General features: G+C 39.8%; 1 protein-coding gene across 1 annotated transcript in view; it reads left to right on the top strand.

Annotated features, from left to right (window-relative positions):
* LOC136864283 (F-box/LRR-repeat protein 5) overlaps positions 1-13,893 on the top strand; it is a 95,372-nt gene extending 81,479 nt beyond the window's left edge. Inside the window, exon 4 of the mRNA XM_067141059.2 lies at positions 12,807-13,893. Coding sequence (XP_066997160.2) covers positions 12,807-13,443 — 637 coding nt within the window. The 3' untranslated portion in view covers positions 13,444-13,893. The remainder of the gene's footprint in view (positions 1-12,806) is intronic.
* The last annotated feature ends 6,680 nt before the right edge of the window (positions 13,894-20,573 follow it).

Here is a 20,573-nt window from a genome sequence, read left to right as displayed (position 1 = left end):
ACAGTTTTGGGGTTAAGGAACTATTTTCAAAAATTACATTTACTGAGGTTGAAATTGGATATAATTTTTAGAGTTTAACAAGAATCACTGACATTCAGGTGTCAAGTTATCTGTGTTAAATGCCACTATTATGTACAACGGTTTATGAGATGTTTAAAGTGCATTGTTGTGCCAAAAATATGTGGAGGGCATCATGTTCCTTAGAATAAGAGGTTCAGCAACCAGTTCACGGACACATAGCTTATACTCTGTCTAAATCACTGCTGAAAAATATGTTAGTGAGTGCCACTATTCTAAAAAATACTTAACATTAAGATATATACATATGGTACAGTTTTGGGGTTGAAGGGTTTTACACTGGCCCCAAGATTACTACATATTACAAAAGTTCTATTTGCCGAGGTTGAAATTGGATACAATTCTTAGAATTTATGAAGAATCATTGACATACTGGTGTCAGGCTCAGATATCTAATGTTAAATGCCAGTACTATGTCCAACGGTTATTCAAAATGCATTGTTGGGCCGCAAATATGCGGGGATGTCGCGTTCATTGGAATAAGAGGTTTAGTAACCTGTTTACAGATACATAGCTCTTTCTCAGTCTATATCAATGATAAAAAACAAGCTAGTTTATATTAGACTTCCTTATTGAGGTTTATGTTGCTGTGCATGACGTATTGAAATCAATGAAAGCTAGTTGTGGGTGCTCCTCTCTTCATACTTGCATTCCCTCAGGTAATTTTAAAAAATCTGAGAAAGAAGAAAGTAAGGTAGGTATTAGAATAACTGATAGAGAGTGCCTGTTAAATAGGTTATATAAACTGTGTGTGTGTGTGTGTGTGTGTGTGTGTGTGTGTGTGTGTGTGTGTGTGTGTGTGTGTGTGTGTGTGTGTGTGTGTGTGTGTGTGTGCGCACGCGCGTGTGTGTGCATGTGCGTGTGTTTTTTACTTACGTGTGAGCTGGATATGTCCTTGAGCATAGTTAGGAGCGTGATGCACATTGTTGCGTGTACGTCGTGTGGCTGTCATAGCGTTAAGAAAGAGAGGTGGTGAGGAGGGGGAAGCAGCTTGTGGAGGGGGTGGTGTGGAGTGGGGCGTGTATGGGCTCTTGTTTGCTGATTCTTTTTAAATGTGTGTCTTTTAGAAAGGGTATGGCTGTGTTGAAAAGGGTGTTTGTTTTATCTGCGACTTTGTTTAAGTTGAAGTTAGGATTAGCGTATTGGTCCAAGTTGATGTATAAATCTTCCATTATATTGAGCAATGGGCCTGTGGGGTTTATATTTCAAACTTCCATGTCATTCTCGATATTGGTGAATTTATGCTTGTGTTCCTCAACATGTTGCCTTATGGGAGAAAAGTGATTATATTTAGTGGCGTTGATGTGTTTGTTGTATCGTAGAGAACTAGCCAGCGTATTGGTAGGTGTGCTAGGTACCAACTGATGAGCCCACCCTAGCACACGAGGGCAAAACGCTGGCAACCAAGAATGAGTTAGCTGGAAAATTTATAATGTCCAATAACGGACCATTTATGTTGGTATTATGAATTTACTCATTCAGGACAAATATTTCAGATTCCCTATGGGAATCAACATCTATATCATCTGATGGCCAAGCAGGCATCAATTTTTGATAATGAGACAAAGTCTCTTAGTGCATTGGCACTGCCGGTGGCTCCAGTTAGCCTACGCAGTGGCCTCCACGGTATGCACTAGCCAGCGTGTTGGTAGGTGTGCTAGGTACCAACTGATGAGCCCACCCTAGCACACGAGGGCGAAACGCCGGCAACCAAGAATGAGTTAGCTGGAAAATTTATAATGTCCAATAACGGACCATTTATATTGGTATTATTGAGAAAAACATCTGCCTGTGCGCCTGATGTAGCTAGCTTCGCAGTCGTTGCATTTTATGCGGTATACTCCTGAGTGGCTGTATTTGTTATTTTCATTGACCGATTTAGTGTTGTGTAAGACAGAAGCATTATTACGTGAGGTTCTGTAAGCTATCTCTATCTCTTATGTTAACACACCAATGGAATCGAGCCCTTGAAGCTTGGGCGCCACCACGTATTCTACCTCCTCTCTGTACCAGGAAAAATGTCTGTCTTTGAGGCGCTGACACTAGCTTGAAGAGCATGGACTATTTCTGAGGGTGTGGCATGAAAACATTGGAGTTGGTACAGAGAGGGGTATTAGTTCATTGCAACTTAGATTTTTTTGATAATCTGATTTTATTGTTCATTGAAGACAAATTAATATCACCTTTCATACGAGTTGAGTTGAAGCGTCGCAGCAGGCTGGAATCTCCGGACTCTGGGATGGTTGCTGGGCACAGCCTGGACAGGAACCACGCCCATGCTGGATGTGAAGTTCTCGACGTTCTGGAATTTCTCTAAGTTCTCGAGGATTTGAGAGTTCTTGATTCTCCAGGCGCACACGTTCCGGGGTTCGATCTCCCACGACAATGTTGATGAAAGGTGAGGTGTGATTCACACACAAGTTCCCCGTACGGCATTCAACTTACTTGTAGCATTGTTAAATAGATTGACCTCTAAATTATTGCATTCACTCATTGCAAATGAAATATGTCAAGTGTTACTAAAATCTTGATTCAAACACCTCGCTGAATCGTAAATGTTCATAAATTGTCACTTGAAAATAAGACGATTGAACTGAATATCTGACCTTGTGTTAGACGTTAGTCGAATTGATACTTGAGAAAATAATGTGTAATTCATAATGTCAAGTTCATGATATGAGCTTGTTAACACTGGCATGGCAGACTAGAATGTTCTGTTGGGTCACTAATCGTTGTCATCACAGCTCTTAATTCACTGATCTCGTCAGTTTATGATTAGAGCACAATATTAAGCACAAGATGCACAGTTTATGCAAGTTCAGGACACATTGGCACGTTTGTAATAAATTAAGTAAATTAAATGGTACTCGGAAATGTCCTATTCTGTCGATAAACAAAATTAAGTGATCATTAAAGTAAACTGCACTTGGAAAGAGTCCAACACTGTCCATGAAAAATAATTAAAGTTCAATTATGACACTGAAAAGTTCTATGTTCCCTCGGAACATCACAAGAGGAAAACACAAACTCAGATATGGCATGGGTACTCTATGTTTTCGCAGTCTGTTACGATGACACAAGTTTAAACACAAGTCCAGATGCGGCACTCGAAAAATATTTCATGTTTCCACAATCCGTTATGAAACGTAAGTTTGAACGTAATACTCTGAAATACTCTAAGTTTCCACAGTTTGTCATGAAACACAAGTTCAATGTGGTACTTGGAAAATTGTAACATTCACACGAAAAGTTTCATGTTTCCACAGCTTGTCGCAAAACACAAGTCCAAATTAGACGCTCGGAAAATTTCTATGTTCCCAAAGTCTGTTTACGAAAATTCAAGTTCAAAATAAGAGTTCAAATATAGTACTTGTAAAAGTTACGACACTCACAAAATTCCTTCAGTTAGTCGCTGAAACACAAGTCCTAACATGGCACTTGAAGAAAATCAAAGTTCCAACTCCGCTGGAACCGAACACTCGAAATGCAAAGACTCGTCCGACCATAGGTTTGGTCCGCACTCGTAGCGCTCCACCCGTCACCCATGTCGCAGAGATGGTGGACTGACATACACTGACTCTATAGTCCGGATCGCCCTCCTTTTATACCAGATTGTGGCGAAGCATCTAGAACGTTGGTATTATCCACCCCTATAATTCCTAAGAATTTGACAGGTTGCGTCTATTACGATGGCCTCCACGTTGGCAGTGTCAAAATAACATTTTAACCCTAAATAGACTTCTGCACATGGGCTGGGACATTACCATATATGGTCACGCTTGGCCGGGTAGAGCTCACTCGAATTGCCTAGGTCACGGCTGAGTACGTCTGCAAGTTCGGCGGGCTGCCTATCTTCCGCCTCGTGCGAAGTTCAACACACATACTTCGAACTTCTTTCCCGTAGCGGCGTTCCCAGTACAGTATATATCTTAACATTAAGTAATTTTAGAATAGTGGTATCATGTTTATTAATGGCATCCTTGTTTAATTTTAATTTTATTCTGTACAGTCGCTATTAAGTAGGTTCTCTAGCAGCTGAAGATGACTTATTTACGGGTCGAAACTGGTACTGTCTTTTTATGTAAATAATATTGACACTATGTAAAATAAAGTACTGATTAGGTGGAGAACTCATCCTTCATACTTGTACTTAAATTCCTAAGTGTTTAAAAATTTATAATGTATTGAATAGGTGACACAATAAACCCTTTAGCATCCTACAGATGTAATTAATGTCGCCCATAAAAGTTGTCAGCTCTCTAGCTCTAATATTCGTGTTGTTGTTGGCACAGAATCCGGAAATGTAACAATTCCTACTTATGACTGGCAAAAGAAGTTCCGTGCTGGAATGAAAAACATTCCACAAATAACCCAGATACAGCACTTTGTGTGTATGAAAGAGCACCCTGCTGTAGTGTTGACAAAGAAATCCATAGTTTCTGACCAAGTACCCTACATCATCCTTCCAGAAGAATCACCGCCTGACTTCAGTGACCTTCCGCAAGTCATCAAACCTCAAGGAATTAGCATCGATAGACAGATGTATCTCCATGAAGAAATTAGACCCTTCGTATCAGAAGATCAGAAAGGTATACTATGTCCTGCTGTAGCATCTTTCCCTGCTCCAACAACACCGCCACCAACCACCTCAAGTGAAAATCTTACGGAGCTGGCTTCTGTTTCTCCCCCTCTGCCAATAATTACACCATCATCATCTTCTTCAAAAAGTGTAATGCCTAAAAAAAAACAAGTAAGGCTCAGAAGAGAAATCCACCAACTCTGAGAAAATTCTCCCCAAAGAAGAGGTCTCAACCCAACTGCAGCTACTGTGGAGAGGCAGGACATCGGGACCAGATGGTGAAGGAGCATATAATATGCCCAATACCCAGGCTTCAGCATGAATAACTGATATTCCTGTCTTAGTCTGGCTGTGATTAACGATCAAGTCCAACCCCTCGTCCACGTCGTGCGAAATGGGCAACGTCATCAAGTAGGGAATAGCCTGTGGGTGTGAAGTACAGTGGGGACTGTGTGGGCCCCAAGACCGCTACGGTAGCTGTGAAGGCCCTACAGGAATCCTGAAAAAGATGGCGGCTAACAGGACTCTGGTGAAGTCACGACAGGCCTAGCAAGCCGGTGATGAATATTAACTCGCTTTCAAGGAAACAAGGAACAGGATTACGAATTGGCACACTGAATATGCAGACATTGACCGGAAAAGTAGAAGAGGTTGTAGACATGATGGAAAGAAGAAAACTGGATGTAGTAGGGCTGGCGGAGACTAAGTGGAGGGGTGAAGGTAGGAGAGAGCTGCGGAATAGTTTTTAGTTGTACTGGATAGGAAATTATGAAGGAAAGTGAAATGGAATAGGAGTGGTAGTAAGAAATGGATTGAAAGAGGAAGTAAAGGGGATAAGTGACAGGTTGATAAAAGTCAAAATAACATCAAAGGAAAAACCTGGGAAATTGTACAAGTGTATGCCACACAAGCAAGATAAAGATGACTTTGAGGAGGAATTAGAGAGACAATTGAATGGACAAAGTAACGTGGTAATGGGGGACTTGAATGCCCATGTAGGCATGGAAAGGAAGGGTTATGAGAAAGTACTTGGAGCGGAAGGATGGAGAAATAGGAATAAGGAAGGAGAAAGACTACTGGATTTGTGCAAAAAAATGGGATGATGGTCGGGAACTCGTGGTTCAAAAAGAGAGAAAGTCATAAGATAACGTGGTATAGCAGTGACTGGTCTAGGAAATCCATTGTATATTTCATGATCTACAACTGGGAAATGAAGAGGAATGTTATAGATGTAAGGGTAATGCCATCAGAGGCCCTAGATAGTGACCACAGACTACTGGTAATGAAACTGAGTACAATGACGGAAAGGAAGAGAACAGAGAAGCAAGAAAGACGTATCAAAATATGGAAATTGAAGGAAATGGAAACCAAGGAAGAATACCAGGGAAAAAAAAAAGATTGAACATACCAACAGATGATACAAATACAGGAGAGGAGGAATGGAAAAGGTTAAAGAGGACACTAGTAAAAACTGCAGAGGAAGTTTGTGGGAGAACAAGTGCCAGGAAAAGATGCAAGGAGACCCCATGGTGGAACGACAGAGTCAAAGCGGCAGTTAGGGAGAAGAATAAAAGCTTTCAGAGTGTGGTTCCAACAGAGGACAACAGAGACAAGACAAGAATATAAGATGAAAAAGGAAGAAGCAAAAAAAGGTTGTAACAGAGGAGAAGAAAAAGTGGATGGAAAATTGGACAAACATGATGAAAGAGGATAGCAAAGGAAATAAAAAAGTACTATATGGAATGGTCAAGAGTAAGAGGAAAGGCAAGAGGGAAGATGTTATGATAGACAAAAAATGGAAATGAAGTGCAGGAAATGGAGAAACTCAAAGGAATGTGGAAGGAGTATTTTGAAGATTTACTAAATCCAGAAGGATGCACTGAGGAGGAAAGTAGAAGCAGGGAGCAAGTAAGAAATATGGAAGAAGAAAAAGACTTAACATGGGCAGAAGTGGAGCTAGCACTGGACAAGATGAAAGGAGGGAAAGCCCCAGGGTTAGATGTGAGTATTGAGATGGTGAAGGCAGCAGGAGAGGTAGGGCAACAGTGGCTTTATCGTGTGTTTAAAGTAGTATGGAAGGAAAGGAAGACCCCTGAAGATTGGAAGAAGGGGGCAGGCATACCCATTTTCAAGAAGGGGAATAGAAAAGAGTTTAAGAACTATACGGGAGTCACATTGATATGCCACTGTGCAAAGGTGTTTGAGAAGATTCTGGAGAATAGTATCAGAAAGAGGGTGGAAGAAAAGTTAAGAGAATTCTCAGTAAGGCAACTACAAGAGCGTCATTATGAATGGGGTAAGGATCTTGTGATGGCCTTCATGGACTTTGAGAAAGCATATGACCGTGTGTGTAGAAACAAGGTATGGGAAGCCTTACAGAGAAAAGGTGTCGAGGAACAGACAGTAGAAAGAATGAAGGAGAAGTACAATGGGAGTGTCAGTTGTGTGAAAATAGGAGGAGCTGGTTTGAGCAAAAAGGTGGATTAAAACAAGGAAGTGCTCTGTCACCTTTGCTCTTCTGAGATAATGACAAAAGTGGCAAGGAAAATTGGAGAAGGAAAAATGAAAGTGATGATGTTTGCAGATGATCTGTTAATCTGGGGAGAAAAGGAAGAGAATATTCAGGAACAGTTAGATGCTTGGGTAGAGGAGGTGGAACAACATGGAATGAAATTTAATGCCCAAAAGAGCGAGATAGTGATCACAACTAGAAAGAAGGAGAGACCTACAAGAAGGATAATGCTTGGAGGGGAACGGCTTAGGAATGTAGAGAGTTTCAAGTACTTAGGCAGTATCATAGAGGAAAGTGGAAGAAATGATTGGGAAATTATCGAGCGTGGAAGACAAGCAGGAGCATTCCTGAAAAGTGTCAGAAGCCTGGTTTGGAGCAAGGATGTCCCTCAGAGAAGCAAAAGGGTGATATACAGGATGAACTATATACCTATTCTAACGTATGCAGCTGAGACTTGGGTAATGAGTCAGAGAGCCATGAATAGAATACAGGCAAGTGAAATGAAATTTCTGAGAAGCAGGATAGGAGTGACAAGATGGGATAAGATGAGAAATGAGGTGGTTTGAGATATAGTAAAAGAAGAGCCACTACAGAATAGGATAAAGGCATCTAGACTTAAATGGTATGGACACATGAAGAGAATGACAGAGGAAAGGATACCGAGGAGGATGCACAAAATGGAGACAACAGGTAAACGGCCAAGAGGAAGACCAAGAGACAGGTGCATAAAAGGAGGGGAAGAATGTGTACAGAGAAGAGAAGAGGAGAGGATTGGGCAAGAGTGACTAGGGAGAAGTGGTGGGAAGACAAGAGGAGATGGAGAGGCTTATGTTCCAAGTAGACCCGGCCAACAGCTGGAAACTGCAGATGATGATGATGATGATGATGAAGGTATGTGATAATGTTTATAAAGTGCAGTAGTGTTACAGTTAGTTGCCTTCAGTGACCTTCTGCAAGTCATAAAACCTCAGAGACTTAGCATCGATAGAAAAAATTAGACTGTAAATAATATCTGTTGGTAATTTTAGTTTAAAAAATTCTATGTCAGAATACTGGTGAGCATGAAAATGTAAACGCGAGCATAACTTCCAAATAGTTTAGAAGTTATTTGTGTCACAGAGTAACCAAATTTTTGAACAGCTCTGCTGAAAAGTTATGAAATCTTATGTTGTAACATTACATGCTAATTTAAGGCCTTAATTTCTTTCGGAGGCATTCAATTCACTTACATGATATTAGCTACATATTATGGAACACGACAGTACCTTTCTCTCAATACCCGACATGGTCCCTTTTCATATGCACGCACACATATACACATGTGTGCATGTGCGACAGGAGAGTCTAAAAGATTAATTAAGAGTTCATTACAAGACTTTCCTGTGTTCATTCTGTGGAAGACTCTACACGGTGTTCTTTTTCTCATTCATTCTCTGGGAGAATGTACTGTGCGTGGTGGTTTATATGTGTATTCTGGAGCTAATGTGTTATTTTGCACAGAACTGATTATTGGTAAATGAAATAGTAGGCTAAGTGTTAATTGCTTGCTCATAAACTCCATTGATTTGACATGGCATTTGTCATTCATTGATTCTACATTGTGAATTTGTTTGGATAGATTTACATAGTATAGTAAGGAGTTTAAGAAGGGACAGCACTGTCATCCATATGAAATCATTACTTTAAAGCCTGGCCTTGAAAACCACATAACACCTGCAAACCAAGGAGGCAGTTCATGTATATTAATGTCTGAGAGTAAAGTGAGGGGCCTGACGAACCTTTGGAAATAGTTGTTGGAAGCTGGGAGCACTCAAGGTGTCAGTGAAGAGGAAGTGTATAATTAAGGGTAAGGATGATCTTCATAGAGAAACAGCATCCAAGCATAAGGAAGGTTGTCGCACCTGTCCTTACTAGAAAAAGTGGAAATTTAGTAGCATCAGGCAGTGCTTATTGGACTATTAACTTGAGGTATATAATAAGTATCAATAATATGTATATGAAGACTGAGTGTAGCTAAATTGTGGGTATATTGCACATCTCTGGATTTTAAATTTTGGTCATTTATGAGTTTCTGTAAGCATCAAAACGAGTTAGGTCTCATCACATGATGATTATTGTTGTTGTTTGTTTCTGGAGTAAATTTGCATAGTGAAACTTATGGTAATTTTTTCTTATTGGTGGAGTAAAAAAGAACCTGGTATGCTACTCGGATTCAATTTCAGGGTTAAATAGTAGCAGGTAAGGTAATGAAGCAAGTTTGGAGCCTCGTCAGCCTTATGACTGTCGCCTTAGGAGAAGGAGCTCTCTTATGCTCAACCGAGTGATTTATTTCTGCAAGTCTTTTGTAGATGACACCTATTTTCGTTATTCATTACATTAGTTATATCTTATTTAAGTTACAAAATCTATTAGGTATTCTAGGAAGTTTTTGATGATGCAGACCACTATCTTGATCTGCTGTGAACTAATTATTACTATGTTTAGGATAGAGAAAGTGAAATCAAACAGTCACCACAGATCTGCATTTGGGGCTGTCGTCCAGGTAGCAGACTCCCTATCACTTGTTTACTTAGTGTTTTCTTAAATGATTTCAAAGAATTTGGAAATTTATCAAACATTTCCCTTGGTAAATTATTCCAACCCGTTGTTAAAATCTGTCTGCAGATGAGTAAGGGTAGAGAATCTCCAGGATGAGGAAATTAGATGGAAGTACTCGGACACGATTAGTGAGAAATTCCAAAGAGCTATCAGCTTTCAGTCGGGAGATAGTGGGTTTGAACCCCACTGTCGGCAGCCTGAAGATGGTTTTCCATGGTTTCCCATTTTCACATTAGGCAAATGCTGGGGCTGTACCTTAAGGTCACGGTTGCTTCCCTCCCACTCCTAGGCCTTTCCTATCCCATTGTCACAATAAGACCTATCTGTCTCAGTGTGACATAAAGCAAATTGTAAAAAAATGTTCCAGCAAGCTCAGGATATAGAAAGAGAATGGGTGTTATACAGGGATGCTGTAATAGAAACAGCAAGCGAATGGTTAGGAGGAACTGTGTATAGAGATGGTGGAATGTAGTAGTCTGGGTAGGCTATAAACCTAAAAAGAAGGTGGGTCAAAAATGGCTCCAAACAAGAACTGATGCAGGTCAGGCATCATATGTAGATGAAAGAAATAGAGCAAAACAGATCATTATAGAATCGAAAAGGAAATTATGGAAATATTTCAGTAATAACCTGGAAAGGCTTGGTTAAGTGGCAGGAAAACCTTTCTGGACAGTAATAATGAATCTAAGAATGGGTGGGAAAAATTAGATTAGTTGTGTTTTGGGTAAATCTGGTGAATTCGCAGTAGATTTCAGGGCATCGCTGGAAAGATGGAATGAATATTTTGAAAATCTTCTCGGTGTAATAGGAAATGTTTGTGTTGAAGTCGCAAACAACAGAGATCATGGGAACAAGAATAATGGTGGCAGCGAAATTATGCTCAAGGAAGTGGAAAGGATGGTAAATAAACTCCGTCATTTTAAAGCAGCACTAATAGATGAAATTAGACCTGAAATGTTGAAATATAGTGGGAAGGCAGGGGTGAAATTGCTTTATAAGGTAATAAGATTAGCATGAAATGACAGTAAGGTACCTTTTGATTGGGTGAATGTAATATGTACTAATACATTTAAAAAAGGGAAATCTCAATTCACACTAAAAGGACCAACTTTCTTATTCTGGATTGCAGCAGTAAGGAATATTTTACAGACTCTTGATATTCGGCCGACTGAGCCTTCACTATTACCCTGAAAATAATCAAATATGTAACTCGATGGCTGAAAATTATTTCTCTATTACACCTTTGGAGCTCTCTTCTCTGTTGACTCTTTCCGAAAGTTCAACTGAATGTTTGAGCGCAGTCCCCTGGGTGGAGCACTGACTGCTCGGCTAGTGAGCATATGGGAGGATAGGAACGCTTCACAGACAAACTTGACACCATCACTTCTTGCCTTGGAAAAAAGCTGAAGGGCTATTTTGCTCTCGTGGACCTCGCCTAGCAAAAAGCCACAGATTGCTCTCATGGACTCTATGCAGCAAAAAGCCATGAACAACTCTCGTCTGGCACTCAACTGGTGACGTTCTGCTCTTGTGGACTTCCCACAATCAAGAACCCCTTTGCCTCTCCAATCCGGGGTATGTATACCCTTTTCCAACATTCTGGAAATTTTGCCTGATTACTAGACTCACACACATCACTCATGTGTGGACTTCCCATTGGTCCACATAAGTTTCCCACTCCCTTCAAATACTCGCGTGCGTGCTGTGAAATATTGTTCTTTAATATTCTCGAAAGAAATTTCGTAACATGTCACTTCTGTTACGTCTCCATTTTAAGAGACCACGTGACTCACACAACTTGTCCCTGTGTATTTTGTCCTGTTTGGTTCCCCAAAGTTTGTTCTATAACATCTTCCATTGTGTTACTCCATTTGGAATTAGTGTTGCCCCACATTACATCTCACTGGACTTTTTTTTTTCTTTTTGCTACGGGCTTTACGTCGCAGCGACACAGATAGGTCTTATGGCGACGGAGAGGCCTAGGAGTTGGAAGGAAGCGGCCGTGGCCTTAATTATGGTACAGCCCCAGCATTTGCCTGGTGTGAAAATGGGAAACCACGGAAAACCATTTTCAGGGCTGCCGATAGTGGGATTCGAACCTACTATCTCCCAGATGCAAGCTCACAGCCGCGCGCCTCTACGCGCACGGCCAACTCACCCGGTCTCACTGGACTCACTGGCTACTTCTTGCTGAAACATACTGTCATGAATTATAATATCCTGCATCATCATTATCGCACGTTTGTCACTGCACTAACACTCAAATTCATTTCTCATTGCTGTCCTGAATTACAATTTGCTTATTAACCATCAGTTTGGGGTCTTCATCTGGGATGTTGCAGTTGAAATCTAGTGTTCTCTTTTTTGTAGACTAATTAAGGCCACAGTCATTTCTTCCCACGCCTAGCTCTTTCCTATCCCATTGTAGCAAAAATTTTACGGAATTTCACGGGGATGTTAAAATAATCCAAGGGCTTAATTTCCATCTTCCCAGTTCTTGAAAACAATTACCATGTCTCATGAAGCTGAGGAGAATCAGTTATCTCGTAAAAATCTGCTCTTACCGAGCTCGATAGCTGTCGGCAGCCCTGAAAATGGTTTTCCGTGGTTTCCCATTTTCACACCAGGCAAATGCTGGGGCTGTACCTTAATTAAGGCCACGGCCGCTTCCTTCCCACTCCTAGCCCTTCCCTGTCCCATCGTCACCACAAGACCTATCTGTGTCGGTGCGACGTAAAGCAACTAGCAAAAAAAAAAAAAAAAAAATCTGCTCTTAGCAGGTTTACTTTTCTTCATGTACAGATCCAGACTTCTGTCATTGAATCAATGACCTGAATATTTTTTATGCATCTAACAAAGATTCTTCAGGTATAATTTGCTTTCTTTTTCAGGTAGTTTATAAATTTATTTATTCATAAATTAGTTTTGGCAGACTGAAGAACCTAACAGTTATAAATCAGGCTATACTCTGATCTTGTTTTGAGAAATGGACATTTATTATGTTGATGTTCTTTTCCAGTTGCTTCTCTTTTGTTTCAGATTGTGGGAATATGATGTGTGCGTAAACCTCCAGTACTTAAATTTTACATGCTGTTATAACCTAACAGACAAAGCCATCTCTAACTTGGTAAAGTGCTGGACTTACAGAGAAGAAGAAGAAGAAGAAAATGATGACAACAAATCATTGATGCAGACTGTAACTGTTCCCAGTATTGAATGTGATATTAAACAGGCATACAAAGATTTAATGGATGGAGATGATGAAATGCTTGAACCATTTCAGTCATGGAATGCCTTGTTAGGTTCTGTTGTGCGACCTCAACTCAACTACAAAAACTGTAAGAATGTAAAATTATCTTGCACTAAAGGAAGAAAAAGGCAGCTTGCTGGACTTCGATATCTTAATTTATCCGGTTGTACTGTATTGACAGATCGTAGCTTGTATTCCCTCATCACTTGTAAAGAGGCTTTGAAAAATCTTCAGTTTTTAGATGTTAGTGGCAATTGTTTTTTTACTAGCAAAGGCTTGTCTGACCTAGTCAAATGGTGTCCATCTCTAAAACCTGAAGACTTATATTACTGCGTTTCCTTGGTAAATGGACCTTTCAGATTCACTGCCAATGGATGCAGTAATCTTCAAAGTTCTACAAGACCTTGCTGCATTCCGTTGGAGTAAACTTATGTAATCTTGTCCTCATGATATGGTTAGTCATGAAGGAATAAAATGAAAATATGTATATTGAATATTTCCAGCCATTTACATACAATTTAGGTATAGTTATTAAAGTATAAAATATTGCAATTATTCTGTACAATAAAACCAAAAATTAAGTGTACCAGTTCTTCCTGTTTTCATTAATGAATTAAGTTCAACCTATTATGGCAAGTATGATAGCCTTATTATCAAATTTATCATGATAGTATTTTAAAATATCCTCTCAAAAATGGAAACTATATAAATCATCCCCTTATTTATATGTAATATGTTTAGTTATAAGGAAATGAATGAACTGAAGGAAATATTTTATACAGTATAGAGAGAATTTTGAAGCACTGTTGTGCATCAGAACCTAAAATTACAGTAATTGTACAGTACTTACTTCTTCCTTAATAATTATTTATCCCAAACTTATCACAACAAACTCTAGATTGTCCGTGAAATGTGTGCATTTTCCTTTTATATTATTTTAAAATGCCTGTCTTCAGTTGCTATTATTATGAGTGGTGATAAGACTGGTGTTCTCATTGTTAGCACTAGAATTTTTGTTTTTTTGCTATTGGTTTAACATTGCACTAACACATCCAAGGTTTTCGGTGATGCAAAGATAGCAAAAGGGCTAAGATCAGAAAGGTGTCAGCCCTGGCATTTGCCTGGTGTGAAAATGAGAAACCATGAAAAACCATCTTCAGGACTGCCGACGGTGGGATTCGAACCCACTGTCTTCCGAGTGCATGCTCACAGCTATGTGACCCTAACTGCATGGCCAATTTGCTCGGTGGCAGCACTAGAAGAAGAAAAATAATGATTTGTATGATTATCTGGTACTCTTGTGAATGGCTGTCATTTCCTATATCTTTATACTTGTGTCAGTGGTGAAAGGAGACATCCTTTAACTTGGGAATGGTGATGTGATCAGGTTGACATGATCATCTTAGTTAACTCTCCTCCACTCATCATTACACCAAGTGCAATTCCTGTTTGTACAAATGATGTGGGTGAAGTAAAGATAGCACCTACAAAAATTGGCTGTTCTTTTGCCAGACAATTGGAGCGTGGCCGAAGATAACCCAATATATATGGGGTCGAAATAGGTCCCAGTTTTATAAGACAGTATACAAGCTAATGGTATTGAATAGGTGGACCCTTCTCTACCCTTCGATAGTAATCAATTGTCAGTGCGGACCATAATGAAGTTCATAACTTATGATTTGAAAGCCAACCAAGCAAGAAAAAAGGCTTGTTTATATTTAGACCTAAAAACTAAGATCGTGAAAATGTCTTCCAATTGGAGCGTGGCCGAAGATAACCCAATATATATGGGGGTCGAAGCTAGTCGCAGTTTGATAAGACAATATACAAGCTAATGGTATTGAATAGGTGGACCCTTCTCTACCCTTCAATAGTGATCAATTGTCAATACGGACCATTATGAAATTCATAACTTATAACAACCAGATAGTCTCATCTAAACAGTTATGACCTACCAAACATCCATTAGTTTCACAAATAATGGTATTAGAGACTGATTGTTTTCAAAACAACCAATCAATTAACAGCATATCTCTAAATGATGTAATTTCTCATTCTTTGTTAGTTTAATTGGGGTTCACATACCTAGTCATAATTTCACACTGATACCTGGGACCACTTAATGACTTTATTAATGATAACACTGGAAATTACCTCCATACTTGTCTTCAGAGCATCAGTACTTGGTAGGATTACCTCATCTCCAGATGCACTCTAAGTGTCCAGGTTTGGAACATATTATGTTGATCTCCAGGTAAAAGAAATTACAGACCTGGAGATGTTTTTTTTTTCTTTTCTTTTTGCTTTACGTCACACCGACACAGATAGGTCTTATGGCGACGATGGGATAGGAAAGGCCTAGGAATAGGAAGGAAGCGGCCGTGGCCTTAATTAAGGTACAGCCCCAGCATTTGCCTGGTGTGAAAATGGGAAACCACAGAAAACCATCTTCAGGGCTGCCGACAGTGGGGTTCGAACCCACTATCTCCCGGATGCAAGCTCACAGCTGCGCGCCTCCAATTCGCCAAGTACCTGGAGATTTGTACTTTTTTAAATTTGTAGTACACTTGTTTTTATAGCAAACTAGCTGACGTGAGCAGGCCGCAGACGGCCATGAACGCTCCTCTGCCATATTACGTTAAGTTTGCACACTGCTCATTCCAATTAGTGCCTCAGAGTAGGGATCGAATAGCTGAAATACTATGATGAACCAGTGCGTTACCTAATAATACCTATCAGAAAATTTATGAACCAGAGGAATGATGTCCTTAAAAAGAAGTTATCTAACTCTCAAGCTACTTCCCACCAATATTGAGGCAGACTGTTTTACTCAGCACGCATCAGTAATCCCATCTATGGGAGATGAGTGACATCAGAAGAGACAAAGTACATCACAGCAATCAATGGTTGATATAATGTTATTGTTGATAAATTTTATGAGTTAGGCCTATCGATCTTGTAGGCCTTCACATTTAGTTTTCTTCTGAATGTGATATTAGGGCACCTAAAAGAAAGTTCTTTCTTCTTTCATGACTCCCTCTTGTCTTATTCTTCAAGGGATAATTTCTTTACGATTTTTTAAAATAATTTTTATAATCTTCACAATTATCCTTGTTGATATGGACTAATGACTGTGCGGTTTTACACCTTAAGACAATCATAACAGAAACCATCGCCAGTTGACACGATTGAACGATACGTCCATATTAGCAATGCTCAGTGTTGATATGCACTAAGCAACAAAAGTCTAAATTCATAAATGATAGGAAATTATTTTCTCTATAACTTTTCTTATGTAGTAGCTACATTTCAATAGGACCAATGACATAGATATTCTGCTGTCATCGAGAGAACCGAAACATGATGTAAACAAAGAACATCATGTATCCATCCGCAGTCTTCACATTGATTGGAGAATGACCGTGCTACTTTCAAGCACATGGCAAGAGCCACGTGGGATTGTCTAGGAACTGTCATTACCTTGCCTGATTGCCGCAATTACATCAAACTGTTGCTGGATGCCACTTATGTCAACATGTGGATGAAATGCAATGATTATGATATAGATACGAAGCAAATTATATTCACTGTCCACAAGGAATGAACAAGTGAATTAGATCTCATCTGGATATTTAACACCTCAGAAAAGAAATATATTACAGGTTGATTGATTTGAGGTTATGCCCAAAATGTAAATACGTTATAAATCATGCACAGCAGCACATATGAGGAAAAATTCACAATTTTTGGTATTTAATATTTCAATTAAATTAAATTCTAGAAGGGAAATATAGTTTTGAAAAGGCAATATGAAAGACAGTTTTTAAAAAAGCAGTTTACCTAATAAAGGACGAACTCTTTCCAAGTCTGATTTCTCTCCCTCCCCTCTTTTCTCACTGCTGTTCGTATGATTGGGATTAATGACAAGGTGGTTGACAGTCATATCGCACATACCATCCGATTCCAAGAATCTCAGCTCTTCCGTCACTACGTGATAAAAGACACGCCACATTACAGCTGTTACACTCACCAGTCTCATTAATATTCTGACTTTTATGAGTTTTATTACTACGTACAACATATCCGTTTACCGCTCTCCACACCAAGTGTTTGGAGGTGAATGGAGGTAAAGTTTTCATCGAGCCTTCACAAATGGACGATGTCATTGTGGTTAAAGATCCAATACGGTGTGAATGGACGATTCCATAGAGGCTAGAGATTCAACAGGGTGGGTCAAGCATGAGGGCATGGGTACCTGGCATTCTTCAGATTGAATTACGTGCTTATATTAATGACAACGAATCTGTTCTCGCATATTATTCTGACTGAAATTATTTGAGAAATTATATTTTGAACATCGTGCATGAAGGATTGCATTGTGCTATGATCTGGCTAACGAACTATTTTAATGTCTCCGCGCAGGTGATCTGCAGTAGTATCAACCAATAAACGTTAACATGAACACATGCTCATATTTACAGTATAACTGTTTTTCTTGCTGATGGCAGTATAATTAAAAATTCAATTTTAGGCCCCTTCCCCTAACCTACCATTTCATGTAGCGTGTATAAAATTATTTTCTTTAAATTGTATGCACCAATTTTCTCGTAACTCAGCACTGATTTGGAGTTAGCAACAATAATCGAAATTCATGAAATTCTCATTTAGCATAGCTAATATGGTGGGTTCGAACCCCACTGTCGGCAGCCCTGAAGATGGTTTTCCGTGGTTTCCCATTTTCACACCAGGAAAATGCTGGGGCTGTACCTTAATTAAGGCCACGGCCGCTTCCTTCCCATTCCTAGGCCTTTCCTATCCCATCGTCGCCGTAAGACATATCTGTGTCGGTGCGACGTAAAGCAAACAGCTTTAAAAAAAAATGTATAAGGCATAAATGATGCGAAATTTAATTCTACATAACTTTAGTTATGTAGTATTTATTGATAGCACCACTAATAACATAGATGTTTGAGAATTCAATTTTAGGCCTTCCCCCTAAACTACCATTTCACTCAGCACGAATAAAATTATTTATAGCCTAGATTGTAGTGCCTCATTCCCCGACTTTACATACCAATTTGCATTAAATTCTCTTCAATCTTCTCGTGATGCCCGTGCATACCGACAGACGGACAGACAGACAGGTATGTAGGTAAGGGTTATTCTGCCCGAAGGCAGGTCCGAACCTCAGCAGAGGTGTTCCTGAGCCGGAGTTTACGTGCAGTAGGGTGGCCATTTCCTTTCCGCTCCTCCATTCCCATACCCCCCACCAACAGCGCGTGGCAACCCATCCAACTCCTGACCACGCCCAATGTTGCTTAACTTCGGAGATCTCACAGGATCCGGTGTTTCAACATGGCTACGGCCGTTGGCAGACAGACAGGGATGACTAAAAATTAAAGAGTGCATTTACTGTGTACACGACCGATATAAAAATACCATTCTTTTCAAATTCTGAGCAATGTACAGACAGAATTCTTATTTTATATATAGATGTTTTAAAATATCAAATACTGTAATAAATGCACCATGTGTGCACGTGTTGCACTTCACTGTGATACTCCACTAGCCTAATTACAATGATGGGTCATTTAGCCTGCTCCCAGACTCTTGCCTAAATTTTGGCTTTACATCCTAACAACCCTATGTGACTACCTGACAAGCTTCTCTATGAAGAAAAAAGTCTATGCAACCAACGCTCTAGTTGTTGTGAACGTTCTATCAAGTGTACTTCTTTTGAATACATTCAACACAGTTCATCTGTGCTCAAGACTTGTGTTAACTAGAAATAATGGGCCTGAAAATGGTTTTCCGTAGTTTCCCATTTTCACACCAGGCAAATGCTGGGGCTGTACCTTAACCCTCTACTGCATACTGTTGCCTTTAGGCAACAAATAACTTTTCACCTGTATAAATGGATAAATATTGTAGACAGAGGTAGTTTTACGGCACACCTTCAACTGTACAATCAATTAAACACATATCCCAGTGATGCCTTGTTTTTTTTTTTTTTTTTTTTTTTTACATAACATAAGACAAAACAGCCCTACAACCAAAGGTACTCCTTCCACCCCGTCAACATCCATGCGTACCAACCACCGTTTATTTAACGTGGGCCCTCCCCATCACATTACCACAGGCTTCAGGAGTACCTCTGGGTCAACCTCAAAGACATTACCGACCTACGTTTCTGCAAGTTGTACTTGTGCCTTGCAGTACGTACCCATGGCCAGTAGGTAGTAATGTTCGGTCTTTGAATGTTAAAAGCTTGGCGTAAAATCGTGAAAAATCGTATATATATTCAACAATGGCAATCCACATCACATATGAGTGTTAAGCTATTAGCCCCAGTTAAGAATTGCTGGTACATCTAATACACTGAGCGTATGTTGAACATTAAAGCTTGAAATTTTCTTCACCAAACGAAAACGAAAAATAATTCATGCAGTAGAGGGTTAATTAAGGCCACGGCCGCTTCCTTCCAACTCCTAGGCCTTTCCTATCCCATCGTCGCCATAAGACCTATCTGTGTCGGTGCGACGTAAAGCCCCTAGCGAAAAGAAAAGAAATGTATTAATGTATTAAAGTATTAAAGTTTTCTCATACGAGTCACCTCCCTAGCTTGGGATTAGCCCCTGTGTATCGGCCTAGAGCCACTTAGGTTTTAAAATGTGTATGTAGGAGTGCAAGTTCACGCCTCCAGTCCTTTCTGTACTTTGGGCAGACAGGGATGACTAAAAATTAAAGAGTGCATTTACTGTGTACACGACCGATATAAAAATACCATTCTTTTCAAATTCTGAGCAATGTACAGACAGAATTCTTATTTTATATATAGATGTTTTAAAATATCAAACACTCCAATAAATGCACCATGTGTGCACGTGTTGCACTTCACTGTGATACTCCACTAGCCTAATTACAATGATGGGTCATTTAGCCTGCTCCCAGACTCTTGCCTAAATTTTGGCTTTACATCCTAACAACCCTATGTGACTACCTGACAAGCTTCTCTATGAAGAAAAAAAGTCTATGCAACCAACGCTCTAGTTGTTGTGAACGTTCTATCAAGTGTACTTCTTTTGAATACGTTCAACACAGTTCATCTGTGCTCAAGACTTGTGTTAACTAGAAATAATGGGCCTGAAAATGGTTTTCCGTAGTTTCCCATTTTCACACCAGGCAAATGCTGGGGCTGTACCTTAACCCTCTACTGCATACTGTTGCCTTTAGGCAACAAATAACTTTTCACCTGTATAAATGGATAAATATTGTAGACAGAGGTAGTTTTACGGCACACCTTCAACTGTACAATCAATTAAACACATATCCCAGTGATGCCTTGTTTTTTTTTACATAACATAAGACAAAACAGCCCTACAACCAAAGGTACTCCTTCCACCCCGTCAACATCCACGCGTACCAACCACCGTTTATTTAACGTGGGCCCTCCCCATCACATTACCACAGGCTTCAGGAGTACCTCTGGGTCAACCTCAAAGACATTACCGACCTACGTTTCTGCAAGTTGTACTTGTGCCTTGCAGTACGTACCC

This window comes from Anabrus simplex, chromosome 2 (genome assembly GCF_040414725.1).
Source record: "Anabrus simplex isolate iqAnaSimp1 chromosome 2, ASM4041472v1, whole genome shotgun sequence".
Taxonomy (NCBI): domain Eukaryota; kingdom Metazoa; phylum Arthropoda; class Insecta; order Orthoptera; family Tettigoniidae; genus Anabrus; species Anabrus simplex.
This window is presented reverse-complemented; position numbering and strand designations above follow the sequence as displayed.